Consider the following 19,991-nt stretch of genomic DNA (forward strand, 5'->3'; position numbering starts at 1 on the left):
CAAGAAGTGGTGCCTTTACCATTTCCTTCAAGTGTTGGTATAACTGTGTTTCTATTCGTTTCCATTTTTCTACATGTTTTTCCTTGAGTTGCTTTTTGAGTACATTCTCACTTACATCAATGCTTTTGCATACTCCAGTGATCTTTCTCAGAAGACATGTCACTTATGGTAATCACAACCAACAAGTGCTCACTGATTTCACTCTCTTGCCACTAAACTTAACAGAAATTCTTCAGTTGAAGAAAACAGCATAGAAAACCACATAACAGAGGCTTAAAACTGAATATGCAATATGACTGTAAGCCCGAGTGCAAGTAACCAAGCAGCCACAAAGACATGCTTTTTCAGATGTACCTTGTATGATCACGTGTTTTTCTTTTCTTTCTTTCTTTTTTCCTTTTTTTTTTTTTTTCTGGACATGGACAATTCTGCCCCACCTTCAATGCACAGCCTCACCAAACCCCGTTTCTGACTCATCATTTTAACAAAAATCAGAACCCCGGTGTTCCTTGTTACAGCCCATGTAATTAACAAAACACCAAAGCCTACTTCAGCACCACTACAGATAGCTTGCACACCGTTTTTGCCTCATCCATACCAACTATGTATTTATGAAACCAGCACTTGCTGAGCTGCACGGGACAGTGAATAAACAGTACCCAGACGTTACCTTTGAACTCAACCATGAACTCCAAATTGTGGCACTGTGCTGTCATGCTAACCCACGTCCAGCCACTATAATTTACACAGAAGCAGGTCAAAACCAGATGGGGAAAAAAGAGAGGCCGTTGCGCCCCAGTAACTTTACCTGGCTTTTGGTTGCTGCCACCTTTGCAAACAGTGCCTGAGACACCTTAGCTCTCTTCATTTCCTGCTGAATCTCATCATAAATGGAAGCATTAATGTTCATGGAATTATTTTCTGTTTTTCCATTCCTCTCTGTAGCGATAGTAGCAGTTTTGACCTAGAAAATATATGTTATGAGACATTTTTCATTATGAAAAAATTATTTTCCTCTCATTCTCTCCCTTTCCATTTTATTCCTTTTATTCAGTACTGCTCTTATATTCTTTCAGCTTTTCGGTAACTTAACATTATAAGTTATCCATAGTTCAGGCAACTGGGAAACAAGAAAATTCAGCATATTGTAACAGGTGAATGCATCTGAAATATGAGTTACTCTTAGCTGACCACTGTGAATTTCCATACCATAAAACAAATTAGGTGGAAATCTGTCAATCTTGTAGAGACTTGTGAATCCTTACAAGATTTCTTTGCCCCACACAATTTAAGTAAAAAAATTTAACAGTAGCATAAAAGTATTTCGAATGAAATAAAGAACAGAAAAATGCCTTATGTCCAGTACACTCAAAAGAATTGTGATGTAGAAAATTCGTTGCTTTAGATTTAACTTTTTAACATATTGTCTGATCAGTTTAATTCTTAAGCTGTTTTTAAGAAAGCAACAATTTAGATTAATGCATATTTTAATCTCACTCGTGAAATCAAGATAGGCCTTTCTTAAAACTATTAATGCTGGTTTTATTTCGCTTACATACGTCAAATATGCATTTTCAAGTATGTATTCTTGCAATCCAGTTTAAAGAAAATAACACGAAAACGAGGCAAAATGACTATGATATTGCCTCTTTTATGTTAGGTGCATCTGCAGTTTGTGCAGTATCAGTTGAAAGGTACAAAAAATTAGCAAGTACACTGAGAAACACCTCAGAATATCCCTACAATATTGTCAACAGTTAAGGACAGCATCTTTCTTTAGGATCTCCTCTTGCAGTGATTGCCTAAGATTTAAGGACCTTCAGAGGAAAGACTGTATTTCTGCCAAGAACCCTCAAGGTGATGACACAAAATCAAACCTTTAGATTTCAGTTCAAACTGGTTCACACTGAAGTTGTTGGGAAATGAATTAATTTCGCCATTCAGAAGTTAGCTGTCTCGTCTTAAGTTAGTCATTCAGGCTACCTCTAAGTTAATGGACAGAGACAGGCAATTCCAGAGGGTGATTCAGCCTACTCTCAAGGATGTGTCTAAAACCAGTTTCACTATCAGTTTAATCCAGAGCAAGTCAGCATCTTCCTGTGCTCTTAAGTCCCTTGGAGTTCAAAGGGAAATCATTAGAGCATGACAATTCATCTTCTAATCTCACTTTTATATGAGCTTTCATGTCACAGGTCTCCCAATATGAGAAGGATAGGGTTTGGGTGAGGGAAATACTTAGGCAAATCATCAGTCCATTTTTTCCTAGAAATGTCATGCTCAATTTAGCCTAACTATCCTCTGTGGTACTTTTAAGATAAAATAATCTAGCCCAGAAACTGGGAGCGCATGCCACTTCTGCTGAGCCTTATTTATCTATCAGGCATTTCCAGTGCTGTGCTAACACCTCATCATTTGCAGCAAATGGCAAAACCTCAGCAAGGACAAGGCACATGCTTCCACCTGCCTCCTACTGGCAGGCATTAGTCTTTCTAGTGTCTGAAGACAGGAATCCTAAATCAAAAGGGAAATAGAAAAAAAAAATCCCAGAACTCATCATACAGTTTATCACATCGCTTTTTTCCATCTGAAAACAACCAGTACCTTGCAGCAGTGACCAGGACAGTGAGGTGTTTCCTTTTCTGCAGTGTGACATTTAATGGGTGATACTAAAGTAGAGGATGGTCAAGCCTGGGCCAAGGGCCGCTCAGAAACGTTCCTGGCACCAGGCAGTGAGCAGCATGAGGAGCAGCACCATGAACCTCCTCTTATTCACATTGCAGGGTGGGAAAACACATGCCTCACACTGAGCAGACTAGCGTGGGGCCACAAGAGCAGGTGCATCTCCTGAACACCATGCAGTGATATAATTTGAAAAATACAAAATCAGTGGAAATTTTATAACCTTTAAATGGAAATGACTCGCTATAAGATAACTGATGAACAATGGGGACATTAAATTTACTACTGGAGACAGCCCTCACTCTGCACATGTAAAAATCAGGCTAAGCTACCTTAGAAAACTAAAATGTGATGGCTTTGTCAACACATCGTCTTGGACCAGAGATTTAAATTCTGACAAAGTTATTTCACTCCTTCCAAAAGAAATACTTCTAACTTGTAACTAATCTTGGAGGGTTCTCTGGGGAAGAAGAGATGATGAAGATACTCTGCTAGGATATACAATTCCGTGGCATCTTTTGGGAAGGAAATGCTTTGCTCTTGTGATCCTGATCAAAATGTCTCTTTTTTGTAAGCATGCTGACTTTTTGATTGCTACTCAGCTTCAAAAGACAGCTTCATGTCATAGCAGTACTTCACAGACTACTGAACTGAGCTGTGGAGTGAACAGCCAGGTCATCAAAGAACCGAATTCACACACCACATTGGAGATGATTTAAATCATGTGTCTTGGTCCATACTTTTCCACGTTCAATTTAGTATGGATATGCATTTAACTCAGAAATTACTGAAAACTCTCATTCTAGTTGTTAAATCACATCTATCTTTATAGAAGACAATAAACTCAATGGCATCTAATGTTTCTGAAGTTAAAAAAAAAAAGACTCATACTGCCCTGTTGCCTTCTGCTGATCTTGAATTAGGAAATGAACAACAGAAAACACTAATACCTTCATCAAAATGCCCTATTAGCCCACAAATCTTCAGGAGAATGAAAGTCTTAAAGTTATAAAATAGTGGGCTTGGGGATTATCAAGAGTTGTACTTCACAGCCATATCCTCTCCCTCTCCAATTTACATCACTGGCCAAGTATAAAAATTCTTCCCCTGCTTCTTAACAATTTCTCTTTAAAGATCAGGTATAGACTATGGCTGGACTAGATGGACCATTGGTCTGCTCTGGTCTGATGAATTCCATGCAATAATGCTAATTAACCTCTTGGAGAATATCCATACATAAAAGTGTTTCATAATTTATACATAGCAAGCATCTAGCCTGCTGTGTTGAATTTAGAATCGAGTTCAAGCTAGAGGCTGTTTGAAGCTGGGTTGAAAAACACCCTCCTCCTCAAAACAAGAAAAAAAAAAGAAAAAAAGAAAAAAAGAAACAACAAACAACAAAAAAAGCCCTCAACAGTGCAACCTCAGGACTTGAGAAAGGAGGTGAAAACAGTATTCATTTTGGACAGAAAAACAAAACAAAACATAATGTCCCATCTCATCCACACTTAAACACAACCTCTCACCCCACCCACACATATAGCCACATTTTCTGTTTAGAAACGAAATCACAGATAATTTTTTTTTTTTTTGACAGTAACCAAGTTTTGCAAATACAGAACAAGGGAGCGTTATTTTATAAATGTAACATCCTGAGAATCAGAAACTCATTTGGCCATCTTCCTATCACCAATCAATTTAGTTGTTTAAAAACACTTGGACAAAAAATAACACATCTATCCCCTCCTGGCCTGCCTAGGTACATATCTTATCATCAAATAAGGCCAATTAGAGTAGCAAGAAATTCTGGATTCATTTTTTTTTTTCCCTAAACAAAGTAGAGGCTATTGTAGAAGAAATAACCAATCTGAAGAGGTTTCCACAAATATGGATGTTCATTTCTTCCTCACCAAAACTGAAACAAAAAAATCTTTTATAACGCATTCTCATAAGTACTGTTTTAGCTTGGGAACAAAAATCTTCTTTAATCCTGGTTTAGCTTTTAATATTACATCGTACATTAAAATTCATAAAGTAGTTCATTCCAGGCAAAACAAACTACTTTTCAGTTCTACTCTGCAAATAGCAGAGGAGGTACAATAAATGCTGTTGCTTTCAGAACAGCTTTTATCAGGACAAGGTTTACTACTCCATTATTACACTGGCGCCTGGAAGTGCAGTTATAGTTAAGTGTCAGTGTTTCCATTAACTCTCCTCCATGGTGGTTTTCACGGGGGAAGGAGAGGACTGCATTTATTATTTGGTTCACTATGAATTTCATTAAATTGCAACTTGGCACAAGGGCTACCAACCTAAATTTTAAATTCTTGCAGCAAAATAAAAAACTTTGCTGGTTGTGACATTTGTGTGTTTAAACTCCAGGTCTCCACTGTGAAGTTTCGAGGGAGCTGTCATTATGTGAAGTTCCTTGAAATGGAGGTTCACTGGTCCTCAAACACCAGCAAAGCCGTGTCCTCCTCACGATCAGTCAAAAGTGACATCCTATCTCTGGGATCCAAGCTGAAATTGCTTATCATGAAGGAACCCTATTTGTAGTCACAGGGAGGCCAGGATAACGTTTATGAAAATGAAAGTTTTTTCTACATTGAGTACCTAGAACCATGTAAAATTTGTGGATATTTCTTAAAACAATCGTCTGCTAAAATTATACTCTACTCTTGACTTCACATGTACTCTGTTTTTATACAGACTGATGATGGGTCCCTAGAGTTAGCACTTTTTTTTTTTTGGTGGTGAATATGGGTGGGGAGAGGACTTCTTCCTCAGCTCTTCAGAAATTAGAGATTACTTGTTCTGAGAAAGAACTGTTCATAACTGCAGGATGGCTAACAAGCTTTAACTAGAATATACTGCAGAAGAAAATCTGTAAGTTGGTCACCGGTCTCCATCCTTTACAAGTTGTACTGAGGAGGAGGCACTCTTTCTCCATGGCCCCTGAACTATCCTGATGAGAGGGAAAGGCCATCCCTAGCAACTCCATGGGGAACTCCATCTACCCTGAACCCAATTTGACACTCAGCATCCCCTGAAGTATCCCTACACCCTCCCATTCCCATGCAATGCGTGTGGACATTAACCCATTCTCGAAGCTTGACTTAGAAATACTGAAAAGGAACCAGTGTGGGGTGATCTGCAAGCTGAAGGTCATGGGGAGGGAGAAAGAAATGAGTAAAAGAAAAAAAAAAGATGTTTTTTTAATCCCTTCTACGTTGGAAATGTTGAACTAGCTCTCCATGCAGTATCTACCTGATGGAGAAGCTAATATTTATACATTCCACTGCCCCAGGAAAGAGCCTGACAGACAGGCTTCTGCCCCAGGAGGTGGCAAGGTGAACAACATCCAAGGGAAAATTCTTGTGTACCCTGTCTCTTTGTGCTTAGCCCACCAGAGTGAAAGATGGCAGCAGACTTTTAAAACTTGACCAGCTTAGAAGGCTAAACATGTTTCTGAAAGCTCAGGCATTAGAGGCTAATGATTTCAATAAATTAAAAAGTAAAAAAAAAGTAAAAGTAAAATTTTGCTTTTTTTCTCTTAAGTCAGAGAGAAAGGGAAAAGTAAAGGGGACAAAGAGCTTCTTAAAGGATTTCAAAAAAGAACTGGAAACAATCCAGATACATTAGCTCAAGTAACAACTAGTAAGAATGCTGTAAAAATGAGAAATTCAATGCAGTTTCTTCTAACTCAGGCGCTGGGGTTTGTGCTTGGTGAGTTCCTACTATCCTATCAGACCTCCAAGGTCACGCTTTCTGTTTTTGCATGTAATAGTATGCAAAATTCACACTGAACAAGCCCAGATGCTAAACGGTTAAGTCTGCTCTACTGTCTGGCCACCAGTTGGCAACACAAAAATGCAAAATAGATCCTTTTCAGGATGTTTATTTTCACATCCTTCCGAAACTGATAACTTGCAATTGCAAAATAAACCTTCATGTGTGGCATATTAGCTCCCATTTTTCATGGTTTCATAGTTTAATTGTTTCAAATGTTACACTGGTCTAAAGATTTAACATTAAATATGTTGGCTCTTGCCTAAATTCTGTTGTCAGGATAAATGGTCTGTTTTGTCTTTCAATACTTATCCAAGAAGTTCACAGCTAAACTAGAAAAATATTATGCTCTATTCCTACACAGTGAATGTTAAATAACTGCTTATAACAATTTTAGTAATAAGGATGTTAGTAGTTTTAGTTCTTTAGTGTCAAATATTCAAAAAACTGTGGGCATTTTTCTTGGGGCGTGGAGGGACAGCAATCAGAGCAGTAGCTTGCATTAATAATTTTGCAGAATCCTGACTATTGTTTGTTTCTGGTACAATTTGTAAAATTATATTTGCTAGGGCAATTACTAGAATAATTTCATTATTATTTCTAGCATTAAGTGTTGTACTTACATTACTAATATGGACATTTCAATTTTCAAACTTAGGGCTCAGAACACCTACTAGCAGCTGGCAAGTGCTACATGTGTTTATAGGCAGATAATTCTGGCAACAAATTAAAACAGTTCTGCAGCATCCTGACTTGGAGGTATCTATATCCCTGATCCATCCAATAGATAAAGTGCTTATATATTTTGTTGAATGACAAAGAACAATAACTAGAAAAATGCTTGTTTTGTTCTACAGAACTCAAGTATTAGTCTGTAAGGATTCCTTGTTAACCTGTTTTCCTTTTAAAAAGGATCCAAACAAAACCATATGCTGTTTCTACTTTTAACTGTCGTGATTAGGTTAACAATACTCTGGAGTCTCAGGAAAAAGAAATGCAAATGTAAACAAATACACAATAGAGACATAGATCTTCCCAACACCAACACCAAAAAGAAAAAAAAAAAAGAAAAAAGTGGACTAAGAGTATGTTTTGCCAGTAAACTTATAACCAACCCTAAGTCTCCCTTTCTGGCTGAAAATTTATTCAGTTTAAAGTGTGAATTAAAACCAATACAAGGATGTCGAGTCAGAGGTAGTCCTTCTGGAAGGTCCTGTAATTAACTCTGTTCTTTAGCTGTGAAATTGCCCAAGACCACTTGAGACAGAGTGAGACATTACCTTGGCAGAAAGAGATAAGTTAAGAAGGAGGGTTAGCCTTTGCTCTGAATTACCTGGGCTGTGGGAGCAGGTACAGATATTAAACCAAACTTAAATGTTGTTTTAAACAGAGTTATCTATACTTAACTATTTCCCACTAAAGCATTACTATGTAAATAGACTCTCTTCCTTTATCTTGGAGAGTATCTATAGTGGATTTCACAGACTAAACTCAGTCAATGATAGCAAAATTAGACCATTAGTACAGTGTGTTCTTTCTGGTGTTGTTTTTTTTTTTTTTCCTCTTTTTCTTCTTCTTGTGAAAAGTACTTGTAGCAGGTCAGAAGAGATCTTCTGTCCTCCCTTTTCCTATGTTCTCGTTATTCATTACTTTTGTGTGGTCCTTAGCATCCATTAGCTACAGGAATATTTGAAAAATAATCTGCAGAAATTTGTAGCATTCAGAAAAGGTACAGAATATAGTCCTAGGCACTTGGCTTGAGCCTGTTTTTAGTTAAAAAACTGCCCCGAGTTTATACATTCAACCGTCACAAAATTTTCACAGTCCCAAAGCCTTGCTTTGCATAGTGAATCTAGGACAGCATGATTTCCACCTATCTGTAGATCAGTTTGGTTTGTCCTTGTAAAGGTACAGCCCTGAGCCACAGCAATGCAGAGTATTTCAGAAAAGGTACAGAATTTTTTGGAGTGTTTCTTTCCCAGCTTCATTTCGTCTTTATGGAAATCACATGCATTCCTATAGCTCACACTTTTATTTCACATGCACCCTAAAACCAGCATCAAGAATTTCCTTTACAGACACAAGAACTGCACCGTTGAATTTCTGGATACCAGTCTATCAGACTTTTTCATTTGGGGAGAATTAAAGAAATAGTCCCACCAGATGTTATGGAAATCAATAGGAGTTTCATTTGAACATGAACTAAACTAAGCTTTAAAGAACATATCCCAGTCTTTTACAGCAATGAATAGAGCAAGGCTGTTTTGTTACCAAGCCCAAACTGGTGATGGTGCCCCCAGCATTTTAGGAGGGAGTCTTCTCCCCCCAGACCTTTAGCTTTACCTGTTTGTTTTCTGGAAGATATTTTTTAAGGCAATACAACGTGCTCATACTTCTGCTCTTCATTCCCACTCAGTTTAGTGGCCCAAATCCTTCAAAATCCCTATTTAAAACTCTATCATTAAAACAATACCTGAGAATTACAGGAAAAAATAAAGACAACAACAGAAAACCAGCATGTTCCTGGACCAAATAAAGCTCATGTCTCAATAGAAAGAGCAAAAAACTCTGTGGAGGCCATAATGGATAGAGTTTATCTTAAAACTAGAAAATAGCTAGTAATGAACTGCTACTATCATCCATTACATTCCTTAAATTTAATTTGTGACATGCACTGCAAATAATGACTCTGCGAGCGTTTAAAGAATTCAACAGCAAAAGCTTTCTAGTCCTGAAGAAAGGCATCACCCGGTGGGATATGGAGAAAGCACAACAAGCAAATCCAAAAGACAGAGAGAGCAGTTTACTTGTGGAGGCCGGCTAGGTGGTGTGCTTATGAGAGGTGCGGGGCCCATGGCAGAGGCTGCGTTCAAGCTCCTTTCCCTTTCGTCCTGGTAAATTCGATCTCGTTCGGCTTCTGGCAGCTGCAAGAAGTTCTGCATAGCCCGAAGGTTTACCAGCAAGGACTGCGAGGCAGTCTTGGGATCCTCTTCCTTTCGGAGGATTTCTGAGAGCAAGCCCTGTAGGGAGGGGGAGGAAAAAAAATGCTGGACAGTTAGCCTGGTGAAAACATCCTTTGCACAGCCGTTACTCATCAGATCTCCTTCCACTGGGCTTGGAACAAGAGTGGCCAAATGTACTATCCACTCCACACAGGAATATATTAATGGCAATTTAGGTAGCAGAGAAGAGAGCCTCAATTGTGCTCTTAATTTTATTAAGCATCTGTTTTACATACAACGCAAACTGAATCTGCCTAATAGGTCTCCTTCCTTTTACTGGCTTAACTTGCCATGAAATCTTTCACAGTCGCCAGACAATCACAAGAAGTTAAGAGTAAGTGAAACACACATAGTCCAGAGGCATGATGCTGTGCTGTTCTCAGGCTTCCCAGACAAAGCACACAGCAAACCTAAAGAAATTGGCTTTCCACATTTCTAGCACTTTAAACAGCTCTTTGAAAGGAAGTGATATTCCACAGCTAATCTGAGATGATAAACTCGTAATGGTCCTGCAGGCTTCACTGACTCAGGTCTAAATTTTTAATAAGTCAATACTTAGATAAGAGAGTTTTATATCAGAGTTTAACAACAGGTGTCAAAAACTGACTGTTGGCCACTGAAAGGAGAGAAGTGTGCCCCTCTCCTCCTCCCACCACCCTCATCCCCTCACCAGACTATCCTAATCCTCACCCCGTCCATTGCCTGGGCTGTTTATTTGAGCACCTGCTGTGCAGGTCCCACTTCCTAAGTCCATTTACTGTTGCTGTCCTTTGACAACTTTTAGAGCCCAACAACGACACACAAAAGCAAGCATTGGGGAGTGAAAGAAAGCCAGCATAGAGGGCATAGGCAGCAGTGAGCTGGGAATGGCAGGCTGTAGATGATAGCATGCCGCCGGCTCATACAGACCACGCCAGGTTCCCTGCGTAATCACTTCATCTCGGTTCTCCGCAATGGAGCAGGTCTGGCGGTCTGGGACACCTAATTACTCTAAAAGATGAAATATTTATGAACCTGTGAGTGCAACTAGAAGTTTAACGTCAACAGGTTCTTGAAGTCTCCCCCCTGCCAAATTCTCCTTTTAAATACGTCAGTGCTGTCTTGAAGTTACAAAACCTGCAGTAAGAAAACTGTAATTTTTGCAAAAGCAAACACGAACTTCTTTTGAAAATACATGTTGTTGCCATGCAGGGACAAGGAGAGGCTTGGCATGAGAGACTTCTAATGCCAGTGTAAAAAGGGAACATTGACGTGACATTAAAGAACACAACCCAATGTTCCTTTTCCTAAAGAACATTTAAATTATTTGGGGGTAATCGAGGTGTGAAGGGTGGAGGTGTAAGAAGGGAGTAATAAAAAAGCTAAGAGAGATGATTCTGACCGTAGATGGCCATTCACAGAAAGCTACGGCTGAAGTATCAGCTCCTGATGATGAGTCTGATGCTCACACCTATGAAACCACCTATGGCAGTTGTCTCCTATCCCAAAATATCCTTTTTTATCAGGCAAAAGCCCCGTATGGAGATACTGCTGCAAAGCTACCGCTCCCAGGCAGCTGTGCTCAGGCAGGTCAGCACCCACCAGTGTGGCTCTGAGCTCTGTGTTTGCCCCATCACCTCTCTGCCTCCCGGGGCAATGAGGACAGAGGTGCTAATCACTATGTTGGGGCCACGTGGTCCTCATGGCTCCATATGGGTCTGCACACACAGGAGGGAAATGGCATGGAAAACACAAACCGTCCTTCCAGCATTGAGTCTGAAAGATAATTTGGAGGTAAACTTAAAAAAATAATAATAATCTGGTGGATGCTTTCTTACCACTGCTCTTCATCCCTCCTCTTTTCTGGTGTCCAGGCAGAAACTATTTAGAAGGTAAATAAATGAGTTACAGACAAAAGTATAATTTGGGTGGAGTACAAATTTTAAAATTTTGTTTAGCCTCAACGATAGACTTATTAGCAAATATAGCAGTTAAATTCTTGCCTACAAGGTTTATGTACTTTTGTACCTAAGTACTCACACTGTTACTGCTTGTTAATGGTAGGGTTATGCTACCCATCCTCCAAAGAGCATCAAAAATGATTTTGTGCCACTGAAGGGAAGGCAGAGCTGCCCGCAGAGCACAGGACGTATGATTAAGGTGTAAACATGTGATTTCTGACTGCTACTGTGCTGAAAACAAGTGTTCCAGGATTAAAAAGAAGAAAGGAAAACTAAACACAAGTGAACTGGTCACTGGCAGGAAGGAAGACTCCTTTCCAGCAACCCACTGTCAACCACAGAAAACGTCCTTGAAAAATACTTTGGACCATACTAGAAAATAATAAAAAATAAAACTTTTTTTCCCCTCCTCTGTGTCTGTCAGTATAACAATTTATGCAGGAAATGTCATTAGGTATTAATTCCCTTGCCTTTTCCCCATCACTGGTGTGAATCTTTGCATGAGCTGGGAGCACAGCAGAGGACTCAGATGTGGAGAGAAGAGGGGAGATGAGAGTGTGGGGAGAAGGCATGAGAAGGTGCTTGCTTTGAATGAAAAGGTCAGAATACGGATGCAAATAACAGATGAAAAAGGTGTAGTACCGGGTAAAGGGCAAGTCTTACGATACAGTTTGCCGGCTTTAAATATTAATTTGTTGCCACTGCTTCAATTTTTTGAGCAACAAAATCCAGCTAAAGACAGTTGGACAACAAGTAAAATGGGAAAATCCTAGAAAGAATACATTGGCTCTCAAGTCTTGCCTCCTACGTGCAGTAATTTACCCTTCATTTTACTAGGCCTGAACTCGCTTGCAAAGCTGCAAGTCTTGGTGTGGTCTCCTGATATTGTACCTCAGGTCGCACAGAAGATCCATGCCATTTGGTATGGAGATTATAGAAACTGTCAGGGGCAGAGTCCCCTTTGCTCTTCCTCCCTCTTATTCTTTCACACTGGAAATGTATTTTCTTAAGATGTTACCAGGACCCATTGAAAAAAGAAAGTTTACACGTCATCACAAGTCTAATTCATTACTAATTGCACAAAAATGTTCAATAAATATTATCAGTGCTTTCAAAACCTAATTATGAATTCTTTAAAACTGGAGATAAACAAAAGTGTCTGCCAAAGTGAACAAAAACGCTGCCTGTCTGGCCCCCAGTTTGTCTCCTCTTTGAACGTAATCATTGATTCAAATAGATTTTATCAGCCTCGCAGAACTTCAAAGCTTCCAGAAGAAAAATGCAATTTGCCCAAACCTCCCCAAAATATGCAGAACGTCCTCAACTGTTATCTGCCTCCATCGCAGGGTGCTTAAGCCCCATGTCCAGGTGGAGGATTATTTGCAAGCTCCACCCACAGGCCTGGATCCCTGCCAAGGAAGTTATAAGCAGACACATTTATCTATGTCGCTTAGTAGCAAGAAGAGAGCCATCATGATAGTGTAATAGCACCTTTTTACCTTTTATTCAATAGTGATATGGATAGTGTTCTTTTTCTTAAATTACAGTACGAAGAATTATATGAATACAGTGGCAATTTCTGTTATACTTAAGCAGGCAAATTTCTCTCTACCACATAATTTACAGAACTCAAATTCAATAAAACATTACATGATGGTCCATTACTGTTATCAATTTTGAATAATCCATCTTCATTTTTCATTTTACTGGAAAATAAAGTGAGCCAAAGACAAAGTGGAAGAAAAAAAAAAGTGCCTGAGAAGGTGGTTGGTGTAAATTTGGATTTTGTTTTAAAATTACGTGGAGCCATTTACTGCATCCAAGTGTTCTCTGAAATAGCAGTTGCCCAGAATTAGTATGAGCACAGTCCTAAATACACAGAAGTTTTCACATAGGAGAGAAGGCATTATACGTTAACAAAATGCAATAAATCCTAGCAGCTAATATTTTAAACAAGTATGGGGGTGAAGGAGAAAGGAGGGGGAGAGAAAGGTATCTGGCAGAAACACTGAGAAGTACTCAAAAACCTTGAGATGTAAAACTGTCACTTGTGGGAAGAGAAGAATTACAATAGTCAGACATGGCAAAAGCAGCAGAAAGCACTCCCCCTCCTTTCACGACGATGGAGATGAGAGGTCACCTCCGTACAGCAGAACCTGAGCTCAAGCAGCAAATGTTATGGTTGAAAGTGTACACAAACAAAGACAGGCAATTCGGAGTTACAGTTCCAACCACAACCATGACTAACACCTCCTCACTTGTGCAGCACGTAGATGTCACCGTGCCATGCACCAGGTTAAGTTATGCCTTAAAGTCAAATGTCAGACTCGCTGGTGGGAACCAAAGCTTTCCATTTCCTGACTCATGTTTGCATTTACAAACACTGCAGAAATGGGAGAGGAGTTTGTTTATTTGTCTAAGACTCTGAAGGTGGTTCAGAGGAACAAATGCCGATGCTCCTCTCCAGCTCTTTCAAGAAGAACAAAGCAGCGTGAAAAGCCTCCTGGTTTAACAGGAGCTCTGCAGGGGCAGACTGAGCCTATCTGCTGGGGGGAGTCTGTGGGACAGGCTGGAGCAGGGGCACTGCGCTTCGCTGCATCCTCTCAAGGGCCACCCTGCATCGGTGCTGTCACCGCATGGCTGCCTGGTGCCACCTGGACCAGCAAGCTGATCGCAAACACCATTTCTGCCCAGCAAAGTGCCTGGGAAAAAGCTGAACCATCCAGTATACCGACAGCAGCTGGAAAAGATATTAAATTCATTAATTCAGCTGAATGACAACCGAACTGTAATTTACTGAAATTTTCTGAATGTATAGCTCGATTTACCAAAATTGCTCTAGCAAGTTGAGAGACTGGCGCACACATTTGGTAGCCAAGATTGAGGTGAAACTTGGACCTGCTTGCACAGATCCTGACTCAACGAACTTTTCCAGGGTGCATTACAAAGGGATACTAACAGGATTCAGCCTGTTTCTTTGCAGCCAGTGAGCTGGAATAGCGACTGCTGAAGGACAAATAAAACTTCAGACCTCACTGTGCACTGAAGCTTTCCTAGCAGGACTGCTGTGAAATTTCTTGCAAGGAGAGGCGTTCCAGCCTCCAAAGCTACTTCTGCTGCCCACAACAATTGTGCTATTGTGCACGTATGGTGCACGCAAGTTATAGCTTTCTGGCCTCCTCTTTGATTAAACTTCGCAAGGCACATTCCTGAAAAATGCACGGTTTTGAAACTACCATTTTGAAGGTACGGGTAGGGTGGAAATTATCCGAGAAGAGATTAAGAACACTGAACACCCTTACAATTTTCTTAGGCGTGGCTGAGGTTTTTTCTGTCCTATTAATAGACATTAATTTAGAAACAAAAAAACAACAACAAAAAACACCAAACGATTTAGTTCTCAGTAGTAATTTTACCATTTTTTTTCCTTTGGGCAAAGCGGAAGCAGAAATATTTCCAGGCAACACTTTCGCCCCACAATAAAAGTTAAAAAAAAATCTTGAAAACGATGGCCAAATGATGAACTACTATGCTAAGCTGGTAGAACCACCCCTCACTTACCCCCCTGCACCCTCCCCCCCAAACAAAACCACAAATTCTGTATTCATACTATAGAGCAGAAACGTGTAAAACGAGGTACCAACATATTCAGCCAATTCAACTGAAGTTCATCTTTATTACCAAAACACTAAGCTAAATTACTCGGAGTTTACAATTCACTTCCTTCCGTAACTTTTACAGTGAAAGCAAATCTCTCTCCTCATCTGAGACCATATCTTAACATCAGATTTTTTTTTTTTTTTGGGTGCAGAACTCCTGACTGATTTCAGTGAGGTCTTCTGCCTTCAACAACTGATGGCATGATATGGTCCCTGGACACGGCACAAATATGCTTATAGCAGTTTCAAAAATGTCAGTGGTAAGCCTGAGCTAGCTTTTTATCTCGGAAAACAGTAGATAAATTTAAACAAGCATTTTCACTTGCTTTAGCAAAAAAAAAAAAAGTCAGAAGATATTACATCAATATTAGAAAATAACTTCGAAACAGCAACAGTTATTAAAGTGCTGCCTTAATTTTAGTTAAATGCGATATATCCTTGAACAAGCTGTGATAAATTCGGAAGCACAGCAAGCAAAGCAAATTTCTGTGCTTTCATATAAAAACCACAGGTGACTATACCTGTACTTATACTTGCATGTTAGCTATTCCTGTGGGTACAATGACAATTTTCAGCTTTGCAAAGGTGAAATGTGCCAAAAATCGAACTCCTCTGGAATTCAGTGGGGCTTCACTTGCATATGAAAAGTATACTTATTTCTTCACCATACTGAGGCTAATGTTGCCTAGGCTCCTAGTATTTTTCCTTTCTATTCTCTACGTTGGCCACAATAAGTAACAAATACTGCAAATAGTTATGTAGCTAACTGCAAATACTAATTTGATTAGCTAACACAATTTGTAGGATATGGGGATACTACTCTGTGTTCTTTCAAGTTGATTTGGTTGAATATTGCCAAAATATATTACGTATATATATATTTCATATCTTTTTCCTGGATTTTTTTCAATGTTCATTTTTTGATTTCTTCCCAGTTTTGGGTCACTTTGAACAACACATTCTTCCTAGCTGGTTAACTACAATGTCTGTGGAAGAACTGAACTTTAAACAAATATTTAATAACTTTGGTAGTAAGAAAAATGTCTAGTAGTCAGGAATCAGTATTTGCACTAGAAATCTGGCTCTACTGTTGCTTTCATCCCATCTTTATGCATCTTTATGAGTATCTTTATGCAGCACGTCATATAAATTCAATGTCCAGTCAGAACGAATTGTCCTTGTACTTCAGATAAATACTGTTCAAAAACAAGCAATAGACCAAAAACTGCATGAGAAAATTGAACAAATGATTTTGGAAGGGGGAGGAAGCTGAGAGAAAAACAACCAAGCTGTTTTTAGGCAAGTCTGAGAAAGAAGTAAATAATAAATTATTTATTTTCTGAATTATTTGGCAGCTGCAAACCGTGGTAACTTGAAACTACTATTAGTATTTTGATACTTTAGAGTATCAATACCCCAAATATTACTTATTGTATTAAACAAATCTGTGTTGCTTATTTATAAATATAACAACTGACACTGCCTGAATTTATGTAAGCTGCATGAGTTCATGCATCCCATGAAATTTGGTATAAAAGACCCAAATCTTCAAAGTCTCCTCTACTGTTAAGAGGAAAGACACAAGGACACATACACAGCTCTACAGAGAATTCACCCCATAACTGTACTTCCTTTCAGCTGAAGGATGTAAAAAATAAAGGTAATAATAATTCTGAATGATTACCAAAAACATGCTGATTCAAATCTGGTACAAGTGCATAAGAAATAATTTTTATTCTCTAAGTCAGAAACATCAACATTTCAAGAGAATCCCAAATTATAATTTTTTATTATATTCTACAATGGGCAAATACTTGTTCCCTAAGTTAAAAATGTGGAATCCAAAACAAATTTACCTACATCCTTTAAAAATATTTCTTAGAGGAAATCCTATTTTATTTTCTGTTAAAACAGACTTTTTAAATTTTGAGATCTTATTTACTTTGGGTATACTGACGTTTCTTTCATAACTTCTGCTTGATTAAATTCCACGCAACATGGCATTAAGTTAAATTCATAAAGCAGAATAAATTATAACAGGGTTAGCTTCTAAAACAGGTGTAAAAAATAACACATTTTAGTGTTACTTATCAGCTTTGCTAGGGCTAGTTTTTTCTGTATTGAAGAGCTGAAGTATATGCTCTGACGTGGACATCGGCAATCTCTGAAACTACTGTTTTTGCAACAAACTGCAAAAACACATGAGAGCAGAAGATCTAAAAATAAAGGTTTTATTTCTTTAAATTAGGTCTTTTCGGAAAGTTCCTATGAGTCATGTTATTAAGACTTTCACTTGAAAATAATAAACACAAATAAGGAAAAGAAAACCAGTAGTTCAGTGCATGCATGTGGTCAGTACTGGCATACCTTTACAACACAAAGGCAATCTTTTGGGTGACTTTGTGAACGATCACAAAGAGCTGTTCATTCCCTTTCCAGGGAAGATGGAGAGGAACCAAGATATCTCTAAAAACAGTGTGTATTTCCACAAACCTATCACTGTAGATTTCTCTACTGTATCAACATGGACACTGGTCCTACAAGGAAGTGTGGTTCCTTCACAGGAGCTAAGTGACAAGACAGAATTGAGGACAGAGACTTAAAAGGCGATAATTACTAAATATGTGAATTAATTAATGAGAGAGAAAGAAAAAAAGAGAAAGAAAAAAAGAGAAAGAAAAAAAGAGAAAGAAAAAAAGAGAAAGAAAAAAAGAGAAAGAAAAAAAGAGAAAGAAAAAAAGAGAAAGAAAAAAAGAGAAAGAAAAAAAGAGAAAGAAAAAAAGAGAAAGAAAAAAAGAGAAAGAAAAAAAGAGAAAGAAAAAAAGAGAAAGAAAAAAAGAGAAAGAAAAAAAGAGAAAGAAAAAAAGAGAAAGAAAAGAGGCTGCTAGATTTAAAAGAGTAAGAAAAAAAGACTGACCTGAGTTCGGTTAAAAGCCACGCGTGCAAATACTGCCTGTGAGATTCCTGCTCGTTTCAGTTCATCACGGACCCACTGGTAGATTTCGGAAGACACCTCTGTGTTTGTTGAGACCTGCTGCTCCAACGGCTTGTTCATGGATCTACTGACAGGAGGAGGGTGGTTCAAGTACTGTTGGTTTAAGGACTGCTGGGCTAGAAGTCTGTTCACTGCATACTGCTGGTTCAGCAACTGGGCCATTACCAGCTGCTGATTTACCAGCTGAGGGCTAATGGGAGTAGATACAAGTCCAGGGTGCAGGTTTGGAAGTGGGGTCCGAACTGATGGTTGACTACCATGAGAAAGCTGAACAGGGGATGGAGGCTGTTCGGCTGTGTTCCCTGGGACCGGCTGCTGACCGAAGTTGACATGGTTGGCACCTTGCTGGGATAGTTCAGAAAGGCTATCCATCTCAACTACGGTGGAAAAGAAACATTGAAAAAGCCAACATAAGACTGAAAATCACAAACTTCATGATCCTTGCAAGACATGCTAACAAAAATATATAAATACAAAATAGCTCAACATTCATGGTTGAGCTTACAGTATTCTCCAGCCTAGATCAGTAAGTCCATAAGATCACTGTTGCTGTTATTTGCCTTCAAAATATCTACAAATAATGGTGCAGTGGATATTTAAACAAACAAACAAAAAAAAAAACACTACCAACAAAAAACACAACAAATTGCCCATCACTGTCACCAAGCCACTGGAGGAACCAGCAGAACATCAGAGCCAAAACAATGTGCTGGAAAGCACATATGGCAAAGGAGTCACTTCTAGAGAGCTCTGCAAAAGTGCAATGCACCAATTGCCAACCAAACCAGAAGCATGTGGCTACAGAGGGCATCCCCACAGTGATGGATGCAGGATGCTTCAAGGCACGGCAGCAAACAACCAGAAGTGGGGCAAAGATGGGAAGTCCCTCTGTATGCTGCAGAAGTGGCAAGTAAAACGGTGAGAGTATCTGTGCAAAGAGTAAGGAGGGTTGTTACTGGAAAACTCACCCAGATTGGAGAGAGAAGCCCCAGTGACTGGTTTTGCTTCTCCTGTGGGGTCCCTGCCACTACATCTGCAGTTCCCAGCCACTGGAAATCTGTAACAAGCAGGGTGTGGTGTAGACCTCCCCATGCTTGCTAATTTCTAGATGCAGCATCAATTGTATGGGACTGCTAGGAACTAGTATAATTTATGTAAATTACACAGATGGGCTGCTTTATCTTTCAACCATGTACGCATGTTTTTTTTTTCAGTGACTTGCAACATGGTTGATTTTTTTTCCTATATTAACTCATCTGCCTTGACACACCCTCCTTTTTAATTAACAACACAGTTTTTTAAACTACAAGAGTTCTTCCAGCTCCTCTCTCGTGTGATAAGACAATATAGAATAACTCTAACTTAATGTAAAGGAGTCTCACTTTTACCAGTATATATCACTTTTTCATTTTAAACAACCTCCATTTTAGAGGTTTAGCAATGCTGGTCTGGAAATAGATTTAAGAAAACATGCTTTATTTAAAAACCAAAAAACTAGTATCTTCATGAAAGTGTTGTAGCTATTTTTTCTTATACAGTAAATCATATTTAACAAGGATAAGGCAATATCTGTGCTTTTCATAGTGACTACGATCTTCACTAACAGGTATTAAGTACAAAACACCCTTTCCTTCACAAAAGTAACTGGAAGAAGAAATCCACACCTGGACTCCCACCCACAGCCTGCCCTCCCCTGTTGTCCTAAGCAAGAATACATGCACATGTTTCTCGTGTCCCCAGATGAACAGATGATGAAACTGTCTTAGTAGGTCACGTAAGGAGAATTCTGCAGGGGCTGTCCCATGCATCGGCCCCACAGCAGGAGTGTCGCTGCAATGGGGCTGGAAGGAGGTGCTGTGGGATGGTCAGCCCCCATGCAGGCACTCTGCTGACATGGACCGCCTCAAACCAAGTGCAGTCATGCAGG

The 19,991-nt window shown here is 39.2% G+C and overlaps 1 protein-coding gene across 8 annotated transcripts in view; it reads right to left on the reverse strand.

Moving 5' to 3' along the window:
* SATB1 (SATB homeobox 1) overlaps window positions 1–19,991 on the reverse strand; it is a 93,451-nt gene that overhangs the window by 26,014 nt on the left and 47,446 nt on the right. For all 8 annotated transcript variants that reach the window (XM_050708954.1, XM_050708953.1, XM_050708950.1 and 5 more), the window contains 3 exons: window positions 17,987–18,441; window positions 9,276–9,488; window positions 809–964 (listed from right to left, as the gene is read on the reverse strand). In XM_050708954.1, coding sequence (XP_050564911.1) covers window positions 809–964; window positions 9,276–9,488; window positions 17,987–18,441 — 824 coding nt within the window. The remainder of the gene's footprint in view (window positions 1–808; window positions 965–9,275; window positions 9,489–17,986; window positions 18,442–19,991) is intronic.

Source organism: Cygnus atratus, chromosome 2 (genome assembly GCF_013377495.2).
Source record: "Cygnus atratus isolate AKBS03 ecotype Queensland, Australia chromosome 2, CAtr_DNAZoo_HiC_assembly, whole genome shotgun sequence".
NCBI lineage: Eukaryota > Metazoa > Chordata > Aves > Anseriformes > Anatidae > Cygnus > Cygnus atratus.